The sequence below is a fragment of the Fistularia commersonii genome, chromosome 5, assembly GCF_037954325.1.
Source record: "Fistularia commersonii isolate RoL2024-O1a breed Wild chromosome 5, RoL_Fcom_v1.0, whole genome shotgun sequence".
NCBI lineage: Eukaryota > Metazoa > Chordata > Actinopteri > Syngnathiformes > Fistulariidae > Fistularia > Fistularia commersonii.
The window spans coordinates 3,264,451-3,290,134 of NC_141288.1; the positions used below are offsets into that span (position 1 = coordinate 3,264,451).

At 44.2% G+C, this 25,684-nt stretch overlaps 2 protein-coding genes across 14 annotated transcripts in view; one reads left to right on the top strand and one right to left on the bottom strand.

Annotated features, from left to right (window-relative positions):
• The window catches only part of grip1 (glutamate receptor interacting protein 1), a 52,363-nt gene that overhangs the window by 11,742 nt on the left and 14,937 nt on the right, over nt 1-25,684 (top strand). For 6 of the 13 annotated variants that reach the window (XM_086146469.1, XM_086146473.1, XM_086146461.1 and 3 more), the window contains exons 2-11: nt 17,357-17,437; nt 17,772-17,907; nt 19,986-20,131; nt 20,230-20,313; nt 20,765-20,840; nt 20,929-21,074; nt 21,586-21,733; nt 21,829-21,998; nt 24,418-24,555; nt 24,638-24,787. In XM_086146469.1, the coding sequence (XP_086002595.1) occupies nt 17,357-17,437; nt 17,772-17,907; nt 19,986-20,131; nt 20,230-20,313; nt 20,765-20,840; nt 20,929-21,074; nt 21,586-21,733; nt 21,829-21,998; nt 24,418-24,555; nt 24,638-24,787 (1,275 nt within the window). Of the gene's footprint in view, nt 1-14,641; nt 14,769-17,356; nt 17,438-17,771; nt 17,908-19,985; nt 20,132-20,229; nt 20,314-20,749; nt 20,841-20,928; nt 21,075-21,585; nt 21,734-21,828; nt 21,999-24,417; nt 24,556-24,637; nt 24,788-25,684 lie in introns of those variants that run through there. The other 7 variants (XM_086146468.1, XM_086146459.1, XM_086146462.1 and 4 more) reach the window with 3 other exon arrangements.
• Nucleotides 9,561-12,642, bottom strand: LOC147233863 (dynein regulatory complex protein 1-like). Its single transcript, XM_086146475.1, has one exon. The coding sequence runs from the start codon at nt 12,433-12,435 to the stop codon at nt 10,207-10,209; it is 2,229 nt and encodes a 742-aa protein (XP_086002601.1). The 5' UTR covers nt 12,436-12,642; the 3' UTR covers nt 9,561-10,206.

Here is a 25,684-nt window from a genome sequence, read left to right on the forward strand (position 1 = left end):
CACACCATGAATACAGATCTGTTTGAGTTTGTTGTTTTTGCTTCTTGCTAAGATAAGAAAGATTGTTCTGATCCCAACACAAGGAAATGCAATTTTCATCACAGCTTTTCAGGGTTGAAAAGTAAAAATGCTTTTTAAAGCAGCTTATTTCCATTAGCCACACAAACACACACATTTGCAGAACAGGGACGATAGTGGTAATAATACTTTAGAGTTTAAAAAGTCACAAAACACTTTTCTGAGCTGTTATAGTAGAAAAGTACAAACAATCACGTGACCTTTGTAAGTGATTGTTTTGTGTGATGCTCCTGTGTTTCTATGTGACGTTGAGCTTCTTAGATGCAACTTTGCTGTTTAGCGTCGGTGTATTTTGAGGTGTGTCCTGTTGGAGCTGATACTCGCGAGCAGCCCCCTTTGAACGCGAAGGTCAGCGATCCTGTTTTTCACTGCGTCCCGGACCAGAACGTGATCTGGTCCTGGGCGTAAATTGCTTCCTCTTCTTGGGTGTCGTCCCACAACATATCAAGTTTGTGTAAAACCAAAATGACCAGCGGTGCAGCGCGGCAACCGTTCGGCTCACAGACGTCGCGTGACACGTCAGGAGTGGCCTTTTAAACACCACGTGAATCCACACCTGAGTGTCAGTGTGTAAAATTAAATGTCACGGTGCCTGTATCTGCTGCGGGACTGCTGCGTAAATGAGATTTTTCGGAGAACGCATGAGGCTTCACCATTGTCACCGGCAGTTTATATTGGAAAAATGCCAAACTGGTGCCTGAGTGTGTGTGTGTGTTGATCGACCTGAAACGCGGCAGGTGTATTTCCAATGTCCAAAAAAAGTGCGGTGTTTTCTCTCCTATGCTGCTGATGATAATTGGGAGTAAAAGCAAGACCTGATATTGATCCATGCGTTGGTTGTCTCTGGGTTCTCAACTGTCTGGGTTCTCCATCTTTATCTCTCAGTCCAAAAACAGTCTGGGCTCATCAAATTCTCTGAATGAATGGTTGGATATCTCTATAGTGGCTCTGTATTGACAGCTGACCAGGTAAAATGCTGTCTCTTGGCTCCATCGTGACTCCATGAATGAGGATTGGATGTATTTTTGTATAAAAATACAGCGTCTCCAGTCCGATTTAACTGATATTTAAGCAGCCTTTTCAGGATAGGTGGGGATAGGCTAGATGATGAATGAACGGATGGATGATCTAGACCAGAAACAACCCGCAATCAACTGAACATCAACACTACAACAACGCTAGTGTGGAGCCGGTTGTTCATTGACTTTGCTTTCCTTGTTAATTGAACAATTTTCTGCTGTTTTCAATGAGCCAATCAGAGCGGCAGAAAGTAAAAAAACAAACAAAAAAAAATTGTAACAACTATCATGAGCAAGTACTTGAAACTTAAAGAGAAACCGTGAAAATGGGGGGGGGCTACCAGAGATAGAAGGTCTCTGATTGGCTGTGGGTCTGTGAGGATCCCGCCCTCCCCTTCTGTCAACCAATCAGATGCCGGCTGCAAGTGTAAATAGGTGAGGAATGCGCCGCCGGATGTTACTGAACGCTCACTTTTCCAAGTGTCTCCCGAGTTAAAGACCCAAAAGTGTTTTAAAGTTGTAGGGGTTGAACTCAACTTCACATCTGTGTCCCTGAGGAGAAACCGACACACACACAGACACACACACACGCACACACACACACTGAACATCCCCCATGCTAAATACTGTTTACACTGATGAAAGTTTTTGACTTCGAGCGAGAAAATATGCCCTCAGATGTTTCCGGAAGAAGCAGATGCAGGAGGAGGAGGTAGAGACTCAGCAAGAAATGACAGAGGAACTGGAATTAAAGCAAAAACATCCCAAAGTTTCAAAAAAAAAAAAAAAAAAACAACAAAAAATCAGCTCAGAGGAAAGGATCTGGAAAGGTTTAGGAAATGATGTGAAGTCAGCAGAAAAAAAAGGAAAATGAAGAAAAAAAATGAACAATTCATGGTAAACTGACCTTAAAATTAGAGACTTGAAAAGTCATTATCTAAAAATAGCCCAAACTAATTAGCACAAAAACAACATTTTAAGACGAGTTCTTTAAAAGAGTCCTCAAAGTATTACCTGAACTGAATAGACAAACAAACAGCACAGAAAGAAACCTCCTACCCTGTCCGGAAAACCGTAGATGAAGTTACTAAACAGATTTATTTCACGCGATCTAAATATGTTATTAATGAAACAATCTGGTTAAATGAACAGCGGCCCAGATTTCTCATCTGGGTGAAAGTCACCGCCAGGCCGATTCGCTCAAAGTGATGCGGGGGGAAAAAAAAGGAGACAGATTTCGCACATGAAACGTTCCTGTGATATTTGGAACGCTTCATCTTTATTTATAACTGCAAATTTGTGTGTGTCTGTGTGTGTGTGTGTGTGTGCGAGTGCATGCACACTTTATTATGCTTCTCTGAGGAGTGTGTGTTTAACACGTGTATGTGTGTGTTTGTGTATATTAAAGAACTGCCAAGAGACATTTTCTGCAGTTACCAGTAAAGTGTGTGTGTGTGTGTGGTAATCCAGTCAACCAACCTTGAATCGCCTTCATATATAATCACACGCTGCACTAAACACGCAGACACACACACACACATACACACACACACATGTATACACACAGTTTAGCCCTGTTGACCTCTTCAGATCCACCAAAGAAAGAATATCAAGCGACAAAGAACCTCTTGGTTTTGTATCTGCCTCTATGTAAACTGGTTATTGAGCAGCCACTATGTCAGAACGTGTGAGTGTGTGTGTGTGTGTGTGTGTGTGTGTGAATGACTTTTCAAACACAATATTGTGACGGGATGGGCGAGCAGACATCGCTAAGCAATGGTGTTTCAGGCCAAAAATGCAGAGGCAGAGGAGATATTCCTGTAAAATGTTTTATTACCAGCAAACCCAGGTCAAATTGTCACCAAAACCTTAAAAACTTAAAAATTTGGCAAGTGGCTGATATAAACAGAGAACAACTAACTGTCACCAGCAGCAGCAGGACACACACACACACACACACACACACACACACACACACACACACACACACACACACACACACACACACACACACACACACACACACACACACACACACACACACACACAATTACTCAACAAGATCAAACCAACCATTTCCACAGTCATACAACGAGACGGACATATATAGGAGGCGGACAGCACCATTACCACCATTAAGGGGGGGGGGGAACCTAATCGGCAAACACAAACAACAACATAAAAGGCTATTAAATTTTAAATATACATTTCAATAATACTTAAACAGCAGCCTGCCACAAAGGACATTAAAATTCAACACATTTCAATGATGTTTAAAGGGATCGAACAGGACGGCTTGATCAGGGCCGTCTCCGTCATCCCCATGACATGCAACACGTTGGACCGGTCCAGTCAAGGCAGAAACACAAGTGCTCCCTTTTTCCTGGAAGGTACCTTTTTGCACAGAAGTGACCCGTCAATGGCAAAGAACCTCACAAAAAGCTAAGCGCATCCAACCCGTCTAGCCAGTTCTGCAGTCTCCACGCAAAACAAATTGTCCTCACACGTATGAGAGCGCCCACACAAGGGCCGCAAAACTATGGGACATGTGCGGTTAATCCACGACCGTCACAAATGTACTAAATTAAATTGTTTTTAACACAAGTTGTTAAGGTTGTGCTGTGTTCAGAACTGCGTCCGCGCCCTGAGATGGCTCTAGGTTCGACCGCCGTGTGGGACAGGGTTCTCCGCACTCTCTCCATGTTCTCCGTTTTCCCCCCCACCATCCAAAAGCACTCAGTAGGTTCATAAAATAACCATTAAATTGCTAATATTCTCTTCAAAAAAATTTGCCGTCTTTGATTTCCCAAGAAAAAAAAAATCACAGATCTGAGTCAACATAACTAAAATACAGGACATTAAAATTTAATTGAATTTGATATAATTAATTAAAAGAAAACAACATATGCGTGTGTGTGTGTGTGTGTGTGTGTGTATATATATATATAAGAAGGTATATAATGTATGTACATGTGTAGAAATATATAAAATGTACACACACACACATATATACACACACACAAACACACTTATATAGACTCTATCTATCTATCTATCTATCTATCTATCTATCTATCTATCTATCTATCTATCTATCTATCTATCTATCTATCTATCTATCTATCTATCTATCTATCTATCTATCTATCTATCTATCCATCCATCCATCCATCCATCCATCCATCCATCCATCCATCCATCCATCCATCCATCCATCCATCCATCCATCCATCCATCCATCCATCCATCCATCCATCCATCCATCCATCCATCCATCCATCCATCCATCTCCCTTTAAAAAGGAACATGACCTAGTTCTTTTTCCCAAACATGACCAAAAACCCAAACCAAAATGTACAAGGAAATTGAACTATCTTTGCAAATTCATAGATATACACTAAAATAGGTCTGAAATTCAATATTTTATCGAAATTATAGAAGAATACACACTGAGCCGGAAGAATAAAATTCCAAAAGTAATGACATTATGAAAGCTTTGAGGAGACAAACACGCGCAGACGCCTCTCCACAGTGACCTTTGACCCTTTACACATCCCGCAACCCGTTCACCCAAAATACCGGGCCGTTTATTTAGCTGCTGCTGTTTTCGATTTACTTCCTCCTTCGGTTTCACCTGACGCGACGGTCCCTCCCCTTCCCCCGGCGATATCACCTGCGTCTCCGGCAGCTGCTCGCCACTCCCGGGGCCTCGCATACATTTGCATGGCAACAAGCGGCGGTGATGTCATCGGCCGCTGACACGGAAACATGTGCTAATTAGTGTTTTAAAGGGGGAGCTCATTAGTCATCTGAATGAGAGTGTCTGTGTTCAACATGATGCAGATTAGACACACACACACACACACACACACACACTTAGCTTAAGAAATGCCTGTTCTAACCCGAAATCCGTTTATAGTAAGCATTTATTTATTTTGCCTCCACCCCCTTATTTTCTGATTGTTTTTGATTGATTCATTATAACTGTATTAAATTATATTCAGGCTTTCGTCTGCTTATTGATTTCTTTGAGATGATGTAAGGGTACCCTGGCAAAAAATGTACTGCAACAAGTTTAAGAATAAATGACATGGAATTTGCTTAAGGATTAGAGAGAAACTACCTGACAAAGGACAAAGACATTTTTTAAACAAGATTAAGAAACCACTAAAAGACTGTGGGGAATTAATAAGCGCTTTTTACGATACTCATGACGAGACGGAAATGACCAAAATATTCTCATAATTGACTTGAAAAATCAGCAAAAAAAATGTCTGAGCTCTAAGAAAAAACATTTTTTAGCGAATTTACTTGTTGAATTTATTCCAAAGAAAACAACTCGTCAAGCTCCTTGTATTTAGTTTCAGCCATATTAAATTTTCACATTTTAGTTTTTAATTATAGATCACAGATAAACAGAATATGCTTTTAGCCCGGCGACGTCCCCCCTTCCCCCCCCGTCCGCTTGTCAGTCGTGCGTGACGTCGCCAGCTTTCCTTCTTTCCCGGGATTCCGACCCTCCAGAGGCGTCGTTCCTCGCCGTGCATGAAAAATGAGCGAACATCGGTTAATTAATCCTCTCCCCCTCTCGGGACCATCGCCCCGTTACTCTTGTCACCTGGATCTGTGGCTTAATCTACGCCACGCTTACGTCTTTGATAAGATAAACGCTCGCCGCAAAGACGGAAAAAAAAACAAAAGTACAGACAAAAATAATCTAAACAAAACCGACGACAGCAGTTTGGCTAAAGCTACAGATGCTTATGTACTGATAGACGTTGCTACATTTGGTCATTTATCACTGTTGAAGAAGCTTGATTGTCTTAGCAATTGGTGCTAACGTACCATTGTTATAAAAGACAAGCTGCCTCGCTACCTTTGCTTTTGTCAGTGGAGGTTCTCAGTCGTCCAGGTCGAGGTGAATTCTTGTCAAAATCTTCTTGTCGTGGCAACTGGACTTGAATTTCTTCCCTGAAGAAGCCTCTCGGACGAGGGGTCAAACCTATTCGAGTCACGACGAAGGAGATTTTGACAAGAATATTCTGTCGCTGACTGTTCTGAAAGCTGGATGGACCGCACCGAGTTCGGTGACGGGTGACATATATATTTTTTTTGGACGGACTTAGCCAAAAGGTTGTCAAAATTCTGGTGCTATGCTCTATGTCAGGGGTGTCAAACTCAAATACGCAGTGGGCAAAAATTCAAAACTGGGACAAAGTCGCGGGCCAACATTGAAATTTTATTGAAAAAAATCTTCCTCCAGATATAACAATGAACCTTTTCATAAGGACCCAAACAAGCTTTGCTTGAAAAATAAATATGGAACAAGCATAGCTTAATACTATACTATATATAACTTAATATTGCATACATGCAAAATCCTGTTTTCTGCCTAAGTAGCAGGGTGCCAGTATTAGCATAAGGTTGCTATGACTACTGTACACAGAGGAGAGGGCGTTTATGGGTCCTGTTGTGATTTTTGAGCCAAAACACCAGGAGAAAATTCTAGGATTTGTAGAAATAGCGATACATGCACTGTAGACCAGTGTTTCTCAACCACTGTGCCGCGAGAGATCATCAGGTGTGCCGTGGAAAAATGGCCACTTTCACCCGATTGGTCCGAAAATTAATTTATCCAACGCAACTAATGTGTCTTCCTATGTCTATGTGGACAGCGTGCCCGTTCGATGGCAACGGGTGGTGAATTAACCTGTGCATCTGTGTATCAGAGTGATTAGCGACGCTTTGCGTGATATATTTTTAAAATAAAAAGTACTTGTATCCGCGTAAACAAACAGGCAGCGTTGTTGAAAACTACCAAGACGAGTGAGAAAGCAGTGAAAGCTGCTATAAAGTAGCTGAACTCGTCTCTAAATCCAAACAGCCACACTCTGTAGCAAAACATTAATACTATCTGCAGGCAAAATCATTGTAGAAGAAAAGCTCAGCTCTGGTGTTGATAAAGAAATAGCCAGTTCTCTCAAATAATACCATTTTTAGACATATTGATGACATGTCTTCAGACATTGAAAAAAGTGTTCTGGAAAAGTTGCACATCAGTGGGAAATTTGCATTGCAACTTGATGAATCCACACATATTAGATATATTAGATTTCACACTCAGTAAACTGAGACTACGGTTTCATTTTTATTCGTCAAAAAATGTTTTTGACATATTTATTTGGCGGTGTGCCGTGTAATTTACTTACTGTTCTGTATATTTCCTGTGCATCTTGTATTTGCAAGTGTTATTTGCAGTGCTTATGTCCTCTATTGTAAGTCGCTTTGGATAAAAGCGTCTGCCAAATGTAATGTAATGTAATGATTTTTCTAATGTAAAATATGTGCTGTGACTCAAAAAAGGTTGGGAAACACTGCTGTAGACTATGCCAGCGCTAGTAGTCACTCGGTATGGCTTTGCGGCCCAAATATAATCACAGTGCCGGGCCAAATTTGGCCCGCGGGCCAGAGTTTGTGCTCTTATGTTAAAACCCAACAGGAAGTCAGCCATGTTTGTTTTGCCATCGGTTAACTTTCTGGCTCTTTGCTTTTCTTCCCCTCCGGCTGTGGAAGGGGGTGGGGGGGAAGTGACTCACCAAGAAACAAAATTCAGATCCACATTGCTTTTTCATCAACCTTCACAAGCGCAAACGTCCCTTAACCCCATTTGACGCCACATCAGACGTCGTCTCGGCGCAGACGCGCAGCGGGCGACGGACCAGAACCGCGGACGCGAAAACCCGCTGTGTTCAAGATGCAACTCGAAGGGAACATGAGTCCATTTTTTTTTTTTCTTTGTTTGTTTTACAGGAATTGGCTTTTTTTTTTTCGGACTGAAAGTGACTCTAAAGGCTTATACACACACACACTCCCTGGGAGGCTCTTGATAACACATCCGTGCATGTGTGTGTGTGTGTGTGTGTGTGTGTGTGTGAGAGAGAATCACTCAGGATGTATTAGGATACCGGCTGTTGGTCTTCCTGACATCTCACCTCTAAATGCTGCATCATTCACACAGTATATAAAATTTCACAGCATCTCAAGATATCAGTGTGTTAATTTGATTTTCCGCCACTTTTCGTTTCCAATTATCAGCTCGCTTCTTTCTGAAGATTTAAACGTATTTATTTGATCGTTCGCAAATACTCTTGTAACTTCGACACAAGTTTTTTTTTAGATCACTGGTTGTTTTGATGTCATCATCACTTCAAAAGGATATTTGAAGTAAAAAGAAATTCTTTCCCCACCGGTTCTTACAGATTCTGATATATTTTATTTGCTCACTGTCAAGTGACTTATCAAAAAAAAAAGAAGAAGTTTTTGCTTATAAGCTTTTTTCTTGCTAATTCCAAGCTAACGTAGCATCTTTCATGTTTTGGGACAGAAAAGACTGCAGAGGAATTTCCTGCAAGGGATTAATAAGGATTAATAAAGTATATTACAATTAAATAAAAAAAAAATCAAATGTAAAAAAGGGAAATAGCAAGAAAGGAAAAAACAGTTTTTACACCGTGCGAAAAAAAAATTGGAAGAAAATCCACCTTAAAATTATGTCTGTTCTTATTCTTAGCTGTGTGTGTGTGTGTGTGTGTGTGTGTGTGTGTGTGTGTGTGTGTGTGTGTGTGTGTGCGCGCGTGTGTGTGTGTGTTGTGAACGAACACTGACACTTTCATCCCGCAAAAAAAAAAACAGTCTTTGTATGTTGCAGGGTCGCTCGCTCTCTTCAATTATTCATCAGCTTGTTTCCATGGTAACATCTGCAGCTGTGTGAATGCGCCTGTGCGTGCACGCGCATTCGTGCACGGTTGGGGGGGGGGGTCCTCAGCTGGTGTGACAGTGTTGTGACATGCGTGTTGCTGCGAATCTTCATGAAAGTGCCGTGTTCCAGCGTGATTGAGTGATTCATCGACGGCGAAAACAAACATCCCTGGAAAACGTCTCTTCAGTGCTTCCTGTCAACGGGACGCTTGTGTGTGTGTGTGTGTGTGTGTGTATGTGTGTGTGTGTGTGTGTGTGTCAGCCGCTGCTGTCAAGTCGATCCACGACCCTAGAAATCTGAAATATGACAACGTGCCTCATAGGGAGGACAAATTAATCTTTAATTTCTTTAAGTTTGGCACAAGCACGTGTTTGCCATGAGCCAGATTTGTGAAAGAAATGACATTTATTAAGATATTAAGATGACCAGAAATGAGCCAAAAGTGGCTATGAGTGACCTTAAATGAGCAAGTTACCTGAACTGAATTATAAAAATTAAAATGAACTGATTTTTAATCACATTTTGGAAAATGCCTCCAAGAGCTGTTTAAACATTATTATTACTTTTTATTATTACATTGCATTTGGCAGACGCTTTTATTCAAAGCGACTTACAATAGAGAACATAGGGACTGCAAATACACTTGCAAATACACGATGCACAGGAAATATACAGAACAGTAAGCTTGGGTTAGTGAGTTGTTTTTTTTTTTTTTTTGACAAAGACATACACAAACGTACACACACACACACACACACACACACACACTGCATAGCCTAACTTGCTGCCTAACCTGATCTGGGGCATCAGCGCCGTAAAAAGTCCTGAAAGAGAAAAGTTTTTACCTGTTTCTTGAAGGTTGAAGTTTGTTCCACCACTGAGGTAGTAGAACTGAGAACAGTTACAAAGGAGTTATAAAAACCCTCAAAATGAGAGAGAGGAAAAAATGAAAAATGGAAAAAGACCATCGTATAAGATCCAGAAAAAGCCGTGAGCCGCGGCTGCAGCCTGAAATCGTGTGTTTTTATTTTGAAAAATCCAACTTCCGTATCACCGCCTTTGCGTCTGACTTCCTCTACCCGCTTTGTCGTGACATTAATTAAAAATAGCTCAGCTTTCGGCTATTTCACAAACACGGTTGTGTGACACTGGCTTGCATGTCAACTACAAACACTTCTGTTTATCTCTCACTGCGGATTTTAAGGCGATTATTCATTTGAAAGAGGAATTATTCAGAATGACCAAAGCAAGACCAGTTATGGGAAAAAAAGGAACAAAAAATGTCTTCGTTACTGTGAGTTTAATAAACCCGGATGTCAGAAGGTCCAAAAGCACTGGGTTAAAAAAAGATCAGTGTTCCCACCCAACCAAGTCGCCACCTTTAATCCGGATACGACACTGCTGGATGTGAATGGCTTCTTCCAACGGGATGGGATTCTGCGGCCGCTCCCTTTTCGGCACCCTTTTCTTCATCCAAGATTTCACCTCCGGCCTCGTGGCTTTCTGAAGCTGCCACGTCGTCTCCTCCAGCTCTTTGCTGACCTCGAACAGCTCCTCGTCCTTCTCGTGCAGGACCCGCCGCAAGAAATTCCCGCTCCTCCGCGCGATTTCGTCGCTCCTCTTCAGGAGGAACTTCTCCGCGTTGTCCGGCAAACTCCCGTGGGTCTGGTTGTAGCTGGTGCAGTGATCCACGTCCGACTGGAGCGAAGCCAGGTGGGTCTGGAAGGCGAATTCGGTGGCTTTGTCGTTCAGGCCGCTGATGGTGTGCCAGTAATCCGGGAACTGGGCCGGGACGTCTTCGGCGGTTCTGGCCTGCGCCACGTTCTTGAACGCTCGCTTCTGAACCCGCGACTGCATCTTCTCCGGAGGCGGCTTTCCGACCTTTTTGAGCTGCTGGGTTTTCTCCTCCAGTCGCTTTTTAACCCTGAGCAGCTCCTCGTCCCGGTCGTTGATCTCCGTCACCAGCGCCGCGATCCGGCCGTCGGCCCGCGGCATCAGCCTCTGCAGCTCGGCGTTCTGCAGCTCCAGAGCCTGGGTCTCGCACATCAGGTCCGAGTTCTCCTGCAGGACCTGCAAGTACTTGGTCAACATGGTCTCCGCTTCGTCCCAGAGATCCAGCTTGTGCTGCGAAACGATGTTGGCCATGTTGTTCCAAAAGGCCGCGTCCTTCTTGGTGTCCCAGACCTCCGAGAAGGTCGGCTGTTGGTTCCCGAGGACCGACTCGTTCAGGAAACTGTGAAACGCCGGGAGGAGATCGTTGGGATTGAAGCGTCGCGTTCCCGCCGCCGCCGCCGCCGCGGCGCCTCTGCCGCCGTCCTCGCTCTGCTGCGCCTCGAACCGCTTCAGCACCATCTTGGCGAACTTGTGCCAGTCGTCTTCGTCGAGGCCGAAGTCGCGACAGTTCAGCGCTTGGAGTTCGTTGTACAGCTGGTTGGTTATCTCCACCCTGGTCTCGGCGTCCACCTCCTCGACGCTCTCCGTCGCCTTCCCGCTGAGGAGCAGTTTGGTCTTCTTGATGGAGTTCTCCACCCTCTCCATGGTGACGGGCCTCGCCCAGGCCATGCCGAGGTAGCCGCATATCCGCGAGTCGGCCTCCAACGCTTTCTCGGCGAGCGCCTTCACCTCCGGAACCAGGGTTTTCCACATGTCCTCCAGCCTCACGTTATCGGCGATGTTCAGGTTCTTCACCTGCTTCGCCACCCGAACGCACTGCTGAGCTTTCCTCTCCAGGTGGACGCACGTCTTCTTCTCCTCCGCCTTTCTCAGGCTCGCCATCTCGGCCTTGAGGTCTTCCCTCTCCGCCTGCAGTCGGATGATGGTCCTCTTCAGCTGCGGCAGCGGGTTCTGCTTCGCCTTCTCCTTCTCCATGATCTCCTTGACGATGTGCATGATGCGGTCGTTCTCGATGTGGTCCAGCTCCATCTCCAGGTGCATCAGCTTCTCGTCCATCTCCCTCTTGGTGGTGGTGATGGTCTGATCGCACGTCTGCAGCACCGCCTGCATGTTGTCTTTGCACTCCTGGATGGTCTTCTGGCGCTCCATCAGCCACGCCTTCTGTTTGGCGTGAAGGTCGGCCAGCAGCTCGGCCCATTCCCTCTTGTCCTTCTCCATGTAGTTGTCGTTGTCCTCCATGTGCTCCCTCTCCCGGGTGTCCGCCTCGGCCAGGTAGGCGTCCCTCTGAGCGTTGATCTGGTCCACCTTTCTGATCAGTTGGTCCAGCACCTCCTCGTGCTTGCGGATGTCCTCCACGTGACAGTCGCTGATGGTCATCAGCTCCCGTTGGAGGTCATTGATGACCTTCATCTTGTATTCGATAAAGTCCAGGCACTGCCGCTCCATCTTGTCCAGGACCTCCTTCAGCTCGTACATGTTGGTCTTTTCCTCCGCCAGCGACCACTCGCTGTAGATGGAGGCCAACTTCTTCTGGCTCATCTCCTCCAGGTTCTCCAGCTGCTCCTGCCTCATGTCGCGCGATTTCTCCAGCGCCTTCCTCCGGTCCAGCTCTTCGGCGTCGGCCTCCACCTGGACGTCGCTCACCAGCTTCATGTAGTCCCTCTGCAGTTCGATTATCTTCTTCATCTCGGCGGTTTTCTAGAAAACCGATACCGGGGCGTATCCTTCACCTTCCGCCGCTTCTGGCATCCATGCAACCTCGCAACCCTACTTACACCCGCGGTTTATGATGTCATACAGCGATGTCATCATCACAGCTTCCTGTATGACATCGTCGGCCGGAGAATTCGCCGATCGGCTGTCGATCCAGAGGACGGCGTCGCTTTGCGATTGTTCCGGGATGACAGGATGCCGTTTCATCATCTCCCCTTTATTATGTCGCCGCTAAAGTAAAAGCACGATGACATCACATTTAAAAAAAGAAAAAATCGATATTTTCCGATACGCTTTGCTACTCTTTTTTCGCTTTATAGCCTTGACTTGTTACTGTGACACTTTAATATTTTTATTTGTATTTCTTATTCTGTTATATAATTATGTTAATGTAATTTCCTACTATTATTTATTATTGTTATGTTTTACTTGAAACTCTGGCACAACAATTTCCTTCGGGATAAATAAAGTTGCTCTTATTCTTATTCTGATCCCTTCTGCACCGTCTGCTGTGTGAATCGAAATTTCTGTGTGTGTGTGTGTGTGTGTGTGTGTGTGTACCAAACATAACGACCTTCAGATTTAAAATATTTATATGGTGATTTTTAGGGGGTTTATTCTTTTTGTTTATTAGCATAAACAACCCCCCTCCCCCTTTACACCGAGTTTCTGCAGATCAACTCTTTCATTTAGTCATATTTTGTCATATTTGGTGAAGAAACTCAAGCCCAGTTGCCGCGTAACACGTGGGAGATCCGGGTCGTTTTTTTTTTTCTAAATTCTCGGTGCAATTTGATCCAAGTTACAACCAATTTCCGACCTATTTTCTAGAGGTTTCCGCTCATCTTTTTTAAGGGGAATCGCATGCTTTGGAGCGTCCGCCGGCAGGGGGCGACATAGTTGACGTCGACCCTGCGTCGGCATGTGTCTGGGGGTCGAGAGAGAGAGGGAGAAGGAGGGAGTTACGATATGAGTGTATTCTGGTACTATCAGTGTTAATACCACACACACACACACACACACACACACAGATGTGCACTAATCCAGCATAATCTGCTGCTGGAACACTGACCTACATGTCTGACCACCTCACTACCTGCTGGCAGGGTCCACGCACCCTCCTGCTCGCTCGTCCCAGATGCCGATACGAGAGATGAGAACAACTTTATTTATCCAGAAGGAAATTGTTGTGCCAGAGTTTCAAGTAAAAAAAACAAAAAAAAAACAACAAAAAAAAAAAAAACATTAATAGATAATAGTAGAAAGGAGGAAGAATAAGAAATACAATGAAATATAGTTAAGTTAAGACAATTCATATTTCATATTTCATTATATTTCTTTTTCTTCCTCCTTTCTACTATTATCTATTACTGTTTTTTTTTTTGTTTTTTTTTTTTTACTTGAAACTGGCACAACAATTTCCTTTCGGGATTAATAAAGTTGTTCTCATCTCATCTCATCTCATATCAATTGCCTTAACTACAAAGATTTGAAGATTCCCTGCGGCTCAGGGCAGAGGAATTAAATTGTATTATAAATATATATATAATAAATATATATAATATATTAAAAAATAAAATAATAATAAAAAAATATATATAATATATTATAAATTATAATAAATATAATAAATTATATCCGCGTCGTGTTTATTTTCGAAGGGGTCTCGAAGCAATTATCACCCGTTTCCGCCCGCTTTTCTTCGCTTCTCTCGCATCCTTGTGCGGAATCCGCAAAAAGAAAAACAAAACAAAACACACTCCCTTCTCCTTCGTGGTTTCTCTCTTCTATTCCCTTCTTCCCCGTTCATCCAGCTGCACAGAAGCACATCCCTGGCCTCCTCCTCCCCCACAGCTTCTCTTTATCCTCCCGTCTGCGCAGACTCTTACTTCCCCCCACCGCCTCCCTCCGCCGCCTCATTTTATGGCGGCGTTTCACATCTGCAGCGCTCCCCTCTCCTCCCTCTCCTCCCTCTCTCTCTCTCTCTCTATCTCTATCTCTCTATCGCCCCCCCCCCTTCCTCTCGTTCGTCGAGCCTCACGAAGCGTCTGGACGACGGTTTCGCGTTTGAGGGGAGGTCGTCGGCTCATCAGCCGCTCGCTCTGACTCCTCCGGGGAGGTGGCGGCGGCGGCGGCAGTGGCGGCGGCGGCGGCGGGGTGGGGGTGGGGGGGGGAAACCAGGAGGAAAGAGAAGGAGGTGTAGCTTCTGCATGGCGCCGGGGGGGGAGGCCGCGCTCGGCTCGGCTTCGCCATGATCGCCGTGTCGTTTAAGTGTCGCTGCCAGATCCTGCGCAGGGTGAACAAAGGTAGAGAGAAACAGTTGTGTGCATGTGTGTGCGTTTGTGTGTTGTTGGTGAGCCGGATTTGCTGGGACGTGTGTGTGTGTGTGTGTGTGTGCATGTGTGTGTTGAAAATGATGGATCCCTTCAGTCGATCACTGCGGGGTTGCTTTGGGCGAGAGACCTTGAAAGCTACAGAGAGAGAGAGAGAGAGAGAGAGAGGATGCAATATTCATGGTGTGTTTTATCAGACACGGTGTGTGTCCTTGTAGACGCACGTGATTCTTCCCGGTGTGTGTCACTCTCAAGCCTCAGGTGTGTGTGTGTGTGTGTGTGTGTGTGTGTGTGTGTGTGTCTCATTTGGAAGTGCCCACAAGTTGCCATGGAAAAATGTCAAATGCTGATTTCAAGGTGATTTTGTTTTCCTGGGATTTTTCGGTTTTTCGAGTGATTTCTGATTTCATTTCTCGCCGCTTTTTAAGCGATTTGTTTTTCTCGTTTATCGTTTTTTTCAAACAGATTTTCCTCCCAGATTGAGGTGATTTTTCGATACATTTATTCCAGTATGACGTATTTTGGGTTTTGCCAGTTTTAAAGTACTTTCTTGCTCATTTCCAAGGCACTTGATCTGGTTTTAAAATGTTCTCTTTATGGCTTTTCATTTAATTTCCTGCCTATTTCATTTTAACCCCTTGCTCATTTTTCACTTTTCATCTCCAGCAGATATCTTTTAGGTAATTTTATGCTCATTTTCAACTAAATGATGACTTTCATATCACTTGTAAGTGATTTATTTTAACCTTTAGGCTTATTATTACGCTTCTTTAAGATTTTCAAATAACTTCTTGTTGGCTGTGTGTGTGTGTTAATGTGTTTTAAAACCATCTCGTGACAGATCCGTTCAGCCGAGCGCCGCGGGCCTTCAAGTCGGGTGAGACTTGACGAGTAAATCCGATTTTTCTGGTCATAAAATCGCCTTCCGGGGCGACGGGGTGGAAAATTGTTTCCTCGCCGGTTTCCAGGTGAAGCGTTTGTTTGCGCCCCCTCGAGGTCCGCGTCACAAAGTCTGTTTGAGACTTTAAGAAAATTAAAATAAACTCACCCGGACGCCGCGACGATAGTTCTGACCAAAAAAAAAAAAAAAAAGAAGCCGGGAGATTTGCCCGCCGAGCCCCGGTTGTTATTACATTACTACTAATGCGTAATGATAAAAAAATGGAGCATTGCTGCGCGGCGCTGGATATTGAATATAGAAAATGAAGACACACAGATCAGCTGGTGGCTGTGAGGCAGAGCAGTTCACCGGGGGAATGTCTTTAAACAAATATCTTTTAATTCTCTTTCAAATAAAGCCAATTCCAGTGAAGTGAAGCGGCGCGTCGACCTAAATCAAAACCGGATCAATAATCCGGCTGCATCTGCAGCTATATAAACTCACGCAAAGTCCTCATAAGAGGTCACCATAGATTCAAAAATCATTATTTTACGCTTAGTTATGTGTTGGGAAGCTGCCATCCAAATACGAGGACTCCTTTTTGCAAAACCGCTTCACGATCAAAAATGAAGAAGTAATGGAAAAAAAAAAAAAGTTGAAGTCTCTGCAAAACAGAAAATCAGAGTCGTGACGTTACAGAAATCCATTAATAGTCGGGAATAAGCCCTTTTTTTTTTTATTGTAGTTGAAAGCGGCGGACCAGACCGAACACTTCTGTGGTCCTCGAGTGGAAACCGAGGGCGGAAGAGACGCGTTGTGATCTTTGCCGAGACGGGAAAGTCGTGTTTTTTTTTTTTTTTTTTTTTTTTTTTGCGAAATCTCTCGGCTGGAAATGGACAAACGGCCGAGGCGGACGTGCGAGATAATGAGCGGTGGCGTGATTAACGCGTGCGCTGCCATCGCCCTACATCTCGCGCTTTTTTATCTACGACGAGCCCTCGCGCAAGGGGGGTTTCGTGCCCGGACGGCGGGAATCAAACGGAGCGGGAACGGGGGGCAGGAAAGATGTGGAGCGAATGAAAAGAGCGTCTGAACTGGAGCAGAATTAAAACATCAGCCGTTTTTTTTTTTTAAATAATGTTATTTAAGAGACAAACTGGAAGCTCCACTTGTTTCTATAAAAAAAAAAAAAATAATATTTTTTTTTTATTCCCTTTCTAAATCAAATGATGTGAAAATATTATCCTTGCTATTATTAAATGCATTATTTATGAAGGATGTATTCACTGAAATGATCTTTTTACCTTTTTAGTTATTTCATTACTTATGTGGCAACAACAACCACCCTTAATTAAAAAAACAATATAACAAAAAAAAAGAAAACAACTAAAATGACTTTTTTACTATCAGTTCTGAGTCATCAGTATTTGGTAAGAAATTAAGAAAAACAAAAATGAAAAAGCTGGTAAAATGGGGTTTAAGTATCCTGTGTGCAGGAGAGGCGGTAAAGATGATGAGTATTTTGTCCCGAGTGATTATCAGAATATTTATTTTACACATTTCCAATTTAATTTGAAAAATATTTAGCGTGATTTTTATTATTTTAAGTGTTTTTGACAGACATTTGGCCTTGGATGTGATGGTGATCTGGAAGTGTTTTTTTTTGTGTTTTCCGTCGCAGATGAGGGGCCGTACACCAAACACTCGACCGGGTCGCGACCTCCGGACGGAGCTCTGGCCATCAGGAGGCAAAGTATCCCAGGTAACTTTCCAATTAACGTTCAATTAAGCCGATCGATCATGGAAGGTTCCAGAGGGGGGGGAAGGTTTTTTTGTGACGCGTCACGCCGACCTTTGACCTCCAGTCATATAACACACGGCTGAGCGAAGCAGGCCTGATATGAAAAATCTGGTACTGGATGCGTCTCTGAATAATTCAGGCGTCCGATGAAATATAGATGATTGACAGAAAAGATGCCGCCTCCGCTCGTCTTTGTCAGGCTGTGTAATATTCCCTCCGCCTGCGGGGCGCCGCCAGTCGCGATCCGCCCGTTGACCGGTTTCCGCCGATCGGCCATCTTGTCTCTTCGACGCAGACGAGTTCCGGGGATGTTCGGTCGTGGAGCTGATGAAGAAGGAGGGGACGACGCTCGGACTCACCGTGTCCGGAGGAATCGACAAAGACGGGAAGCCCCGAGTGTCCAACCTCCGCCAGGGAGGCATCGCCGCAAGGTACCGCAAGTTCAAAATGTTTCCGTGGCCGCTCAGAGCCGTGGGGGTTTAAATAATAAAAACAGTTCACAGTACAAGCTGTAAATTCCAGACTATAGAGTGCAGCCATTTTTAAAAGAAAAAAAAAAGCAACTGCACATAAATAAGCCGCACTTGTCTATAAACACGACGTATTAACGCAAACAAGATGTTACAGGAGGCATTTTTTTCCAAAACTTTTAATTACCGTAATTTCCAGACGATAATTTCACTTGAACAACGATGCGGCTAATATATGGATTTTTTTTGGGGGGAGCTAACAAGCTAACAAGCTAATAAGCTTCACGCCGCTAAAACGTTTATCCTCGTCACATCGGACCCGATGAAATGACCGGGAAATTCTGAGTCCGTTCAACTCCGACACCGAAGAAGACGACCGGCGGTTTTAGTGCGCAGGAGGAAGCTCAAGATAGCGATCGGCTAGCCGGTGCGGCTTATATTGAGGTGCGCTCAATAGTTCGGAAATTAGGGTAGATAAATTACGGTAACATCTAAAACTACCGGTGCATACTGCAAATGCTTTTTTTTAAGAGATGCCGAAATTACGTGCAGCTCCTTCTTCTCCCTTCGTCTTTTTCGTGATGGGGTGGAAAAAGCGCAAAATGGCCGACCTAAAGAATTAAATGCGAGTGGGTTTGCCGAAGCGGTTCCATTTGTCCACTGTGACGGTGTTGGCGGAAGGAAGCTACCGTAATTACCCTGTAAAAATCCATAAATTAGCTGCATCGTTGTAAAAGCCGCAGTTCTCAAAGCGTGTGAAAAAGGTAGCGGCTTATAATCCGAAATTTACTGTAAACACACTTTGATTGGCAATTCCGATATGAAGTGCGGCAGTCAGGTGAAGTCGGAAACAGTTGTTTTTCAAAACAAGATCCGGAAGGTCTAATGGAAAAACTATCCTTTGTACCAGGAACGATTTTCTTAGTGGACCGGTACCAAATAATCCACGGACGGGTATTTGTGTACCGCTGCTCTGCTGCTGCTGCTTTACTCGTGTACTCTTGTTTCATAGTTCGCTTCTGCTATACTCTTTAGTATTGTATACTACAAGTACTTTACTCTGCTGTGTGTTTAATTGGTTCAAGACAACATGTTAGGAGTACTTTTTCTCTATTAGTACTGCACTCTGCTGGTACTGCATCTTCCTGGTCTTGCGTGTCTACCAGTACTACCGTCATTTCCGGACTATAAGCCGCTACTTTGAACACTGTAGCTTAAACAAAGATGGGGCTAGACTTTTAGCATTTAGCCCCGTCACATCGGACAATGGAATTACCGTGAAACTCTCAGGCCGTTCAATTCCGACACCCAAGAAGACGCGTTCTCTTGTATTCTACTGCTACTATATTGTAATCGCACTTCTTGTAGCTTTGGCGTATGTTAGCTTTGCTTAGGTGTTGCACTCATACCGTACTCTGCAGTACTCTTCTGTACTTACATGGATGTACTCAACTTTCTTTGCTTCTTACTCTAGTGTACTGTAACTTACCCCAACATGCTCCTCTGGTCTGTATTTTCTTTGACTCTTCTCCTCCGGTTCGCTCTTTTGTCGAGATACGTTCCCCGAGTACTTGACCGCACTCCGCTAATGCCCGCTAGGATGTTTTTTCTACTCTTGTCTTCTCTACTCCACTATACTAAGCTCTACCCTCTTCTTTGCTCCACTTTCCCAAACTACTCGACATGCCGGTTCTGCTCTTTTTCCACTCCACTCTGCTGATTTCTTTTTCCTCAAATCTTCTCAGCTTTACTCCAATCTACTTTGTGAGGTTCGCCCCCCCCCCCCCCACACACACTCACACACACACACCGCTTTACTCCAATCTGCTTTGTGAGGCTCAGTGCCTCTCCTTGCTTTACTCAAATCTACTTTGTAGATGACTTGCTCTTTACCCGAGTGTGGAGCAGCGCAGATTGATACGCATTCTTTTTTCATCGCAAATTGATCGCCCATTTAATAAAACAGCTGTCGCTGATAGATAGAATCGGAGGCGCGGCAGGTGAACTGACCAACCTTTTTTTTTTGATTCTGGCCGCAGGAGCGACCAGCTGAACGTTGGCGACTACATCCGCGCCGTCAACGGCATCAACCTGGCCAAGTTCAGGCACGATGAGATTATCAGCCTGCTGAAGAACGTCGGCGAGCGGGTGGTGCTGGAGGTGGAGTACGAGCTGCCGCCAGTGTGTACGTACCGCAGACGTTCAGCACACGCCGTCAGCGAAAGAGGTGCGGTTCAGAGGTCAAAGGTCGCGCTCACATGGCGATGTTGTGGTGTGTTGCAGCGGTGCAGGGGTCAGGGGTCATGTTCAAGACCGTGGAAGTCACACTGCACAAAGAAGGGAACAGCTTCGGCTTTGTTATCAGAGGTAAGGCAGTGTGCGCGCGTGCGTGTGTGTGTGTGTGTGTGTGTGTGCAAGTGTGTGTGTGATTGGGGTATTTTCTTCTCAAATTGTTATTTTTTTCTCCTTCTCTGGTAACTTTAAAGTAGTTTCACTCAATCTCAAGCTGTATTTATCAATTTTTTTTAGCTAACTGTTAATTTATTGCAACCATGTTGTGTATTTTACGCTTGTTTCAGGAAATAACATGTTTAGGTAGTTCAAGTATGGTAGCATCTCTTTGAGTTTTTACCTTTATTACCACCGCACCCCTCGGGGTTTTCATTTTATTGAATTACTATGAAACCTTTTCCCAATTTGTGATACAGATTGTCATATTTTCATGTGTGTTTGTGTGTGTGTGTGTGTGTGTGTGTGCGTGCATGCGTGTGTGTGTGCTCATTCAAAACATACACCTGACAAGAGTCTATGCATGTAGGTGGAAGCTGTGAGGACAGGAACAAGTCTCGGCCCATCGTCATAACGACCATCAGGCCGAACGGGCCGGCCGACAGGTGCGTGACCTTTGACCTCTCAAAACTGTTTACGTTTACGGACGGATTCCTCGCAATAAGCGCCCCCAAAACCCGCCCTCCCCCGCAGGGAGGGGACGATTAAGCCGGGCGACCGGTTGCTAAGCGTCGACGGGATCCGCCTGCACGGCAGCACGTTGTCGGAGGCCATGAGCATCCTGAAGCAGTGCGGACAGGAAGCCACGCTGCTGATCGAGTTTGACGTCTCAGTGATGGGTGAGTTTCACGCCGGACGCAGGAAGGATCGCCGCCTCCTGGAGGGAAACACCGAAACAAGCGAGTCGACGCGTCACAGAAATGATCTGAAGCCTCTGAAAGCTGTTTCAGAGGCTTTTCGTGTTTCTGTCACCAGTACATTTCATGCGCACATTATTGTAAAGTGAAGATTCAAAATCTAACACTTTATAGTTTCACTGAGACATATAGTTTATTTTTATCTCTAATTCTGCCTTTTCTTTTTATTAATTATTACTGTTATATTTTCTGTAACTCTGGCACAACAATTTTCTTCGGGATTAATAAAGTTGTTCTTATCTTATCTTATCTTATCTTATCTTATCTTATCTAGAAACAAAATTTGTTTTTATTGCTTATAGCACCCCCTGCTGGTCAGAACAGTCACAGAAAAATACATTTTAGAGGCGGTGTCCATGAATTGGTTTCTAAAAGGTTTCAAGCATCGCCGAGCCCGAAGATAGTCTTTTGTGTGTCTGTTTTTGTGCCTCAGACTCTGTTGCCACGGCGTCAGGGCCGTTGCTGGTGGAGGTTGCCAAGGCGACGGGGTCTAGTCTGGGAGTGGCTCTGTCCACCTCCATGTTCTGCAACAAGCAGGTCATCGTCATTGACAAGGTCAAACCAGCCAGCATCGCAGACAGGTAGTTAGCTTCCGACCTCCCGCTGACCCGTGTGATATCAAGATGTAAGCGCCTTAAAAAGGTGTGTATGTGTGTGTGTGTGTGTGTGTTTTCAGGTGCGGCGCTCTTCATGCAGGAGATCACATCCTGTCCGTGGACGGAAAGTCGATGGAGTTTTGTTCTCTGGCCGAAGCCACTCAGCTTCTCTCGGCCTCCTGTCAGACGGTCCGTATGGAGATCCTGCCACAGCACCAGGCCAGACCTGCCCTGAACGCACCGCAACACGGTATTAACACACAAAGGCCGGCCCTGAACGCACCGCAACACGGTATTAACACACAAAGGCCGGCCCTGAACGCACCGCAACACGGTATTAACACACAAAGGCCGGCCCTGAACGCACCGCAACACGGTATTAACTAGGGGTGTAAATCAGAGCCATCATGACGATTCGATCCGATTCGATTTCTCAAGGCAACGATTCGATCGATTCGATTTTTTTTTTTCGATACTTAAAAACGCCCCACGATTCGATTCGATACGATTTTTTTTAACTACGATACGATTTTTTTTTTAACTATTTCAAATTTTGAATAAATCAACGGAAGCTGAAATATCATATAACTTCATATATATTCAATTAACTTCGATTCGACATTCTTTACATATCGCCACATCCTTTCCCCTTTTTGCGGATGCCGAAATACTTCCACACGAACGATTTTAAACCTACAGGAGTGTGTAAGTCCGCGTCCTTCTCAGCCATATCAATGTCCGCCTTGTTGAGCCGCATTTTGTAATAACAGTGCATTTTGTAATAAACACCCACAATGTAATAACTTTTTCATTTCATTTTGTAATAAAGCCGCATTTTGTAATAAACTGCCCCAACGCATTTTGTAATAAATTTTGCCGCATTATGTAATAAGCTACATATTGAGAAGATTATTACAAAATGCACTTGCAACTTTTTTATTTTCTAGGAAATGTAATAACATGGTGCATTCTATAATAACAATGCTAAAGCATAAGTTTGTTAATTGTATTTTATTTTACTTTAAAGTATTTGTAAAAGCTAGGCCTATTATTAGTATCACTGTATTAACCTAGTAGCAGTTCTTAGCAATTACTATCAGTAAACTATTCAAAGGTTGCATTAACAGAGAATATTCTATAAATTCCATGTTATTACATTTCCTAGAGAATAAAAAAGTTGCAAGTACATTTCGTAATAATTTTCTCAAAATGTAATAACTTATTACATAATGCGGCAAAATTTATTACAAAATGCGTTGGGGCAGTTTATAAGAAAATGCGGCAGTTTATTACAAAATGCAGCTTTATTACAAAATGAAATGAAAAAGTTATTACATTTTGGACGTTTATTACAAAATGCACGGAGTGAGAATTACGCCTCAGAGCAGACTAAAAATAGACAGGTAAAATGCATACATGGATCGATACTCTTGCGGACGTGTCGATGCATCGGATCGTCAGCTTTCGGATCGATATATCGATACATATCGATTTTTTTTTTTTTACACCGCTAGTATTAACACACAAAGGCCGGCCCTGAACACACCGCAACACGGTAGAAACTGCACGTCTACGCATACCGTGTCACAGTACGGTGTTAATGCTCATATCGGACACACATTTCCAATCCACCGCAGCGCTGTGTAAACTCACATGATAGCCGGAACGTATCGCTGCGCGTTATTAAAACGCAACGGGGCGCAAATGCATCGCAGCGGGGTTTGAAACACACGCACACCAGGGCGCCGCCGCTGTAACCACGGCCGCGGCTGGAAGTGAACAGATTTTAAGCGCCAGCGACACGTTCAGGTTCATTTCTGCCGTAACAGATGAGACAGGCTGCGACTCAGATTAATGACCGCGTCTTGAAGCTGCCGGCTGGATGGGAAAGAGATTTGCGGCGAGAAATCTCTTGATTATAAATTACCAAATTTGCAATTCATGATATCTTGCACTATAATCATATGAAACGTATTATTTAACGAGGAACGGTTGAATTATTTACGTGGGCTTGAGGCTAGAAACGTTCGGAAAGAGGAGGGAGACCGCGGCGAAGCGTGAAGGGATGTGTCGCCCCCTGGTGGTGGGGATCCAGAAAGCACCGGGCAACGTGATGCTGCCAGAGAGAAATCACCCGATTGAGAAAAAATAGAAGGTTTTGAGCGCCGGCAATCATTTATGTCAAAAGAAGCAAAAAAAAAAAATATATATCTTCAAAAAATGTAGAAAAAAAAAAAACAATCGGTTTGTGAAAAAATAATAGAACTGACCTAAAAATGTACTTGAAATCAACAAGAAATTTTGCAAATTGCCAGAAATGCCATAAAAATAAATAAAGATGTACTTCACTAAATGTAGGATTTAAAATCTTGATTTTAAATTCCGGCTTGTAATATCGAGCAGAAATTCAGCAAGAATTCAGAAAAAAATGTCTCACGTCTGAAACCATATGACGTGCTCAAAGGCATTTAAAATAATCTGTCATTTTAAATGTGCGACCCCTCTGAACCCCCAAGGATTGAACTTGAAATCTAAAGCTTTCACTTAAAAAAAAAACAAGATTACATCATGAATATGTAATCTTGTAATGCCGTTCCTGACCTTTCACCTTTCCTTCTGTCTTAACCGATTCCGTGTGTGTGTGTGTGTGTGTGTGTGTGTGTGTGCAGTCAAGGTGCAGCGTAGTCCCCGCTCCCTTCCCTGGGAGACCGGAGGCTCCGCCCCCGTCCTCCCCCCTTACCACTACAACACCTACCATCCCGACCAATCGGGCGCCAGGTCGCACAACCGCCAAACAAACAACCCCTGTATGTCCGCCCGTCTCTCTCGCCGTCTCGGCCGTCGCCGTCCGACCGAATGAGACGCCAACCGGCTTCCTCTCTCCCGCAGCCCTGAGCCACTCCTTCTCTCCGGGCTCCATGTCGGCCTACAGTCTGTCGTCCCTCAACATGAGCACCCTGCCCAGGAACATGTATCCCACCAGCCCCCGCGGCACCCTGATGAGGCGGAAGGCCAAGAAGAAGGACTTCAAGAGTTCTCGTGAGTCACCGACGGAGATATTTCGTTTTCACCGAGGGCCACGTCAGAAAAATGGTGTCCCTCAAAGGGTCACATGGAACGGTAACGGTTGCTAATAATAACCGGATGTAATGTAAAATGGATGTAATGTTAATGTTAGATAACTCGTTCAAATCCAAATATGTTACATGCGCATTTGCATGGATGTAAAAAATATTTTTTTTTTACAAGTCGCTCTGTTGCAAAGCTAGCTTTCTCTGCTGCAGTGTTTTTGGATGCGGCTTTCGTGAACACGTTCTCTCTTTAATCCTTGGACAGTTTGTTGTTTTTTTCCGGAAGGCTAACTTTGGCAAACTTATCTCCGCGCTTGGTGCCAAAATGCGGATTGTACTCTGTGACAACCGACGCAAAAGACATACCGTTTTTTTTACCCCCTTGAAGCACAAACATGTATTTACCTTCCCATCTTTCTTGAAACAGCCCTCCAATTTTTCTCTTCCCGGACATTTAACAATTATTTGTATTTCTCAACTCCACTTGTCGGATGTGGATACACATCACTTCGCGAGTTATATGAGCGGCATGAATTTTGGGAAATTACTTCTTTATTTTAAGGCATTCTCTCGGGCCGTGAAAAATAACCTGGCGGGCCACTTTTGGCCCGCGGACGTTGAGTTTGACACCTACAAAGAGAGAGTTCGGTGAATCGGTGACGGGACGGAGCCTTGCAGGACGTCTCGTGTGATTCCATTACATCACATTATTGTCATTTGGGAGACGCTTTTCTCCAGAACCACTTACAAGAAGTGCAATTCAGTCACCGAAGATCCAAAGTACCAGCAGTCGGAAGTCAGAACTGACCACTCAACCAAATAGCCATCTCAGAAAAATGTATACACACTGCTCAAAAAAAATAAA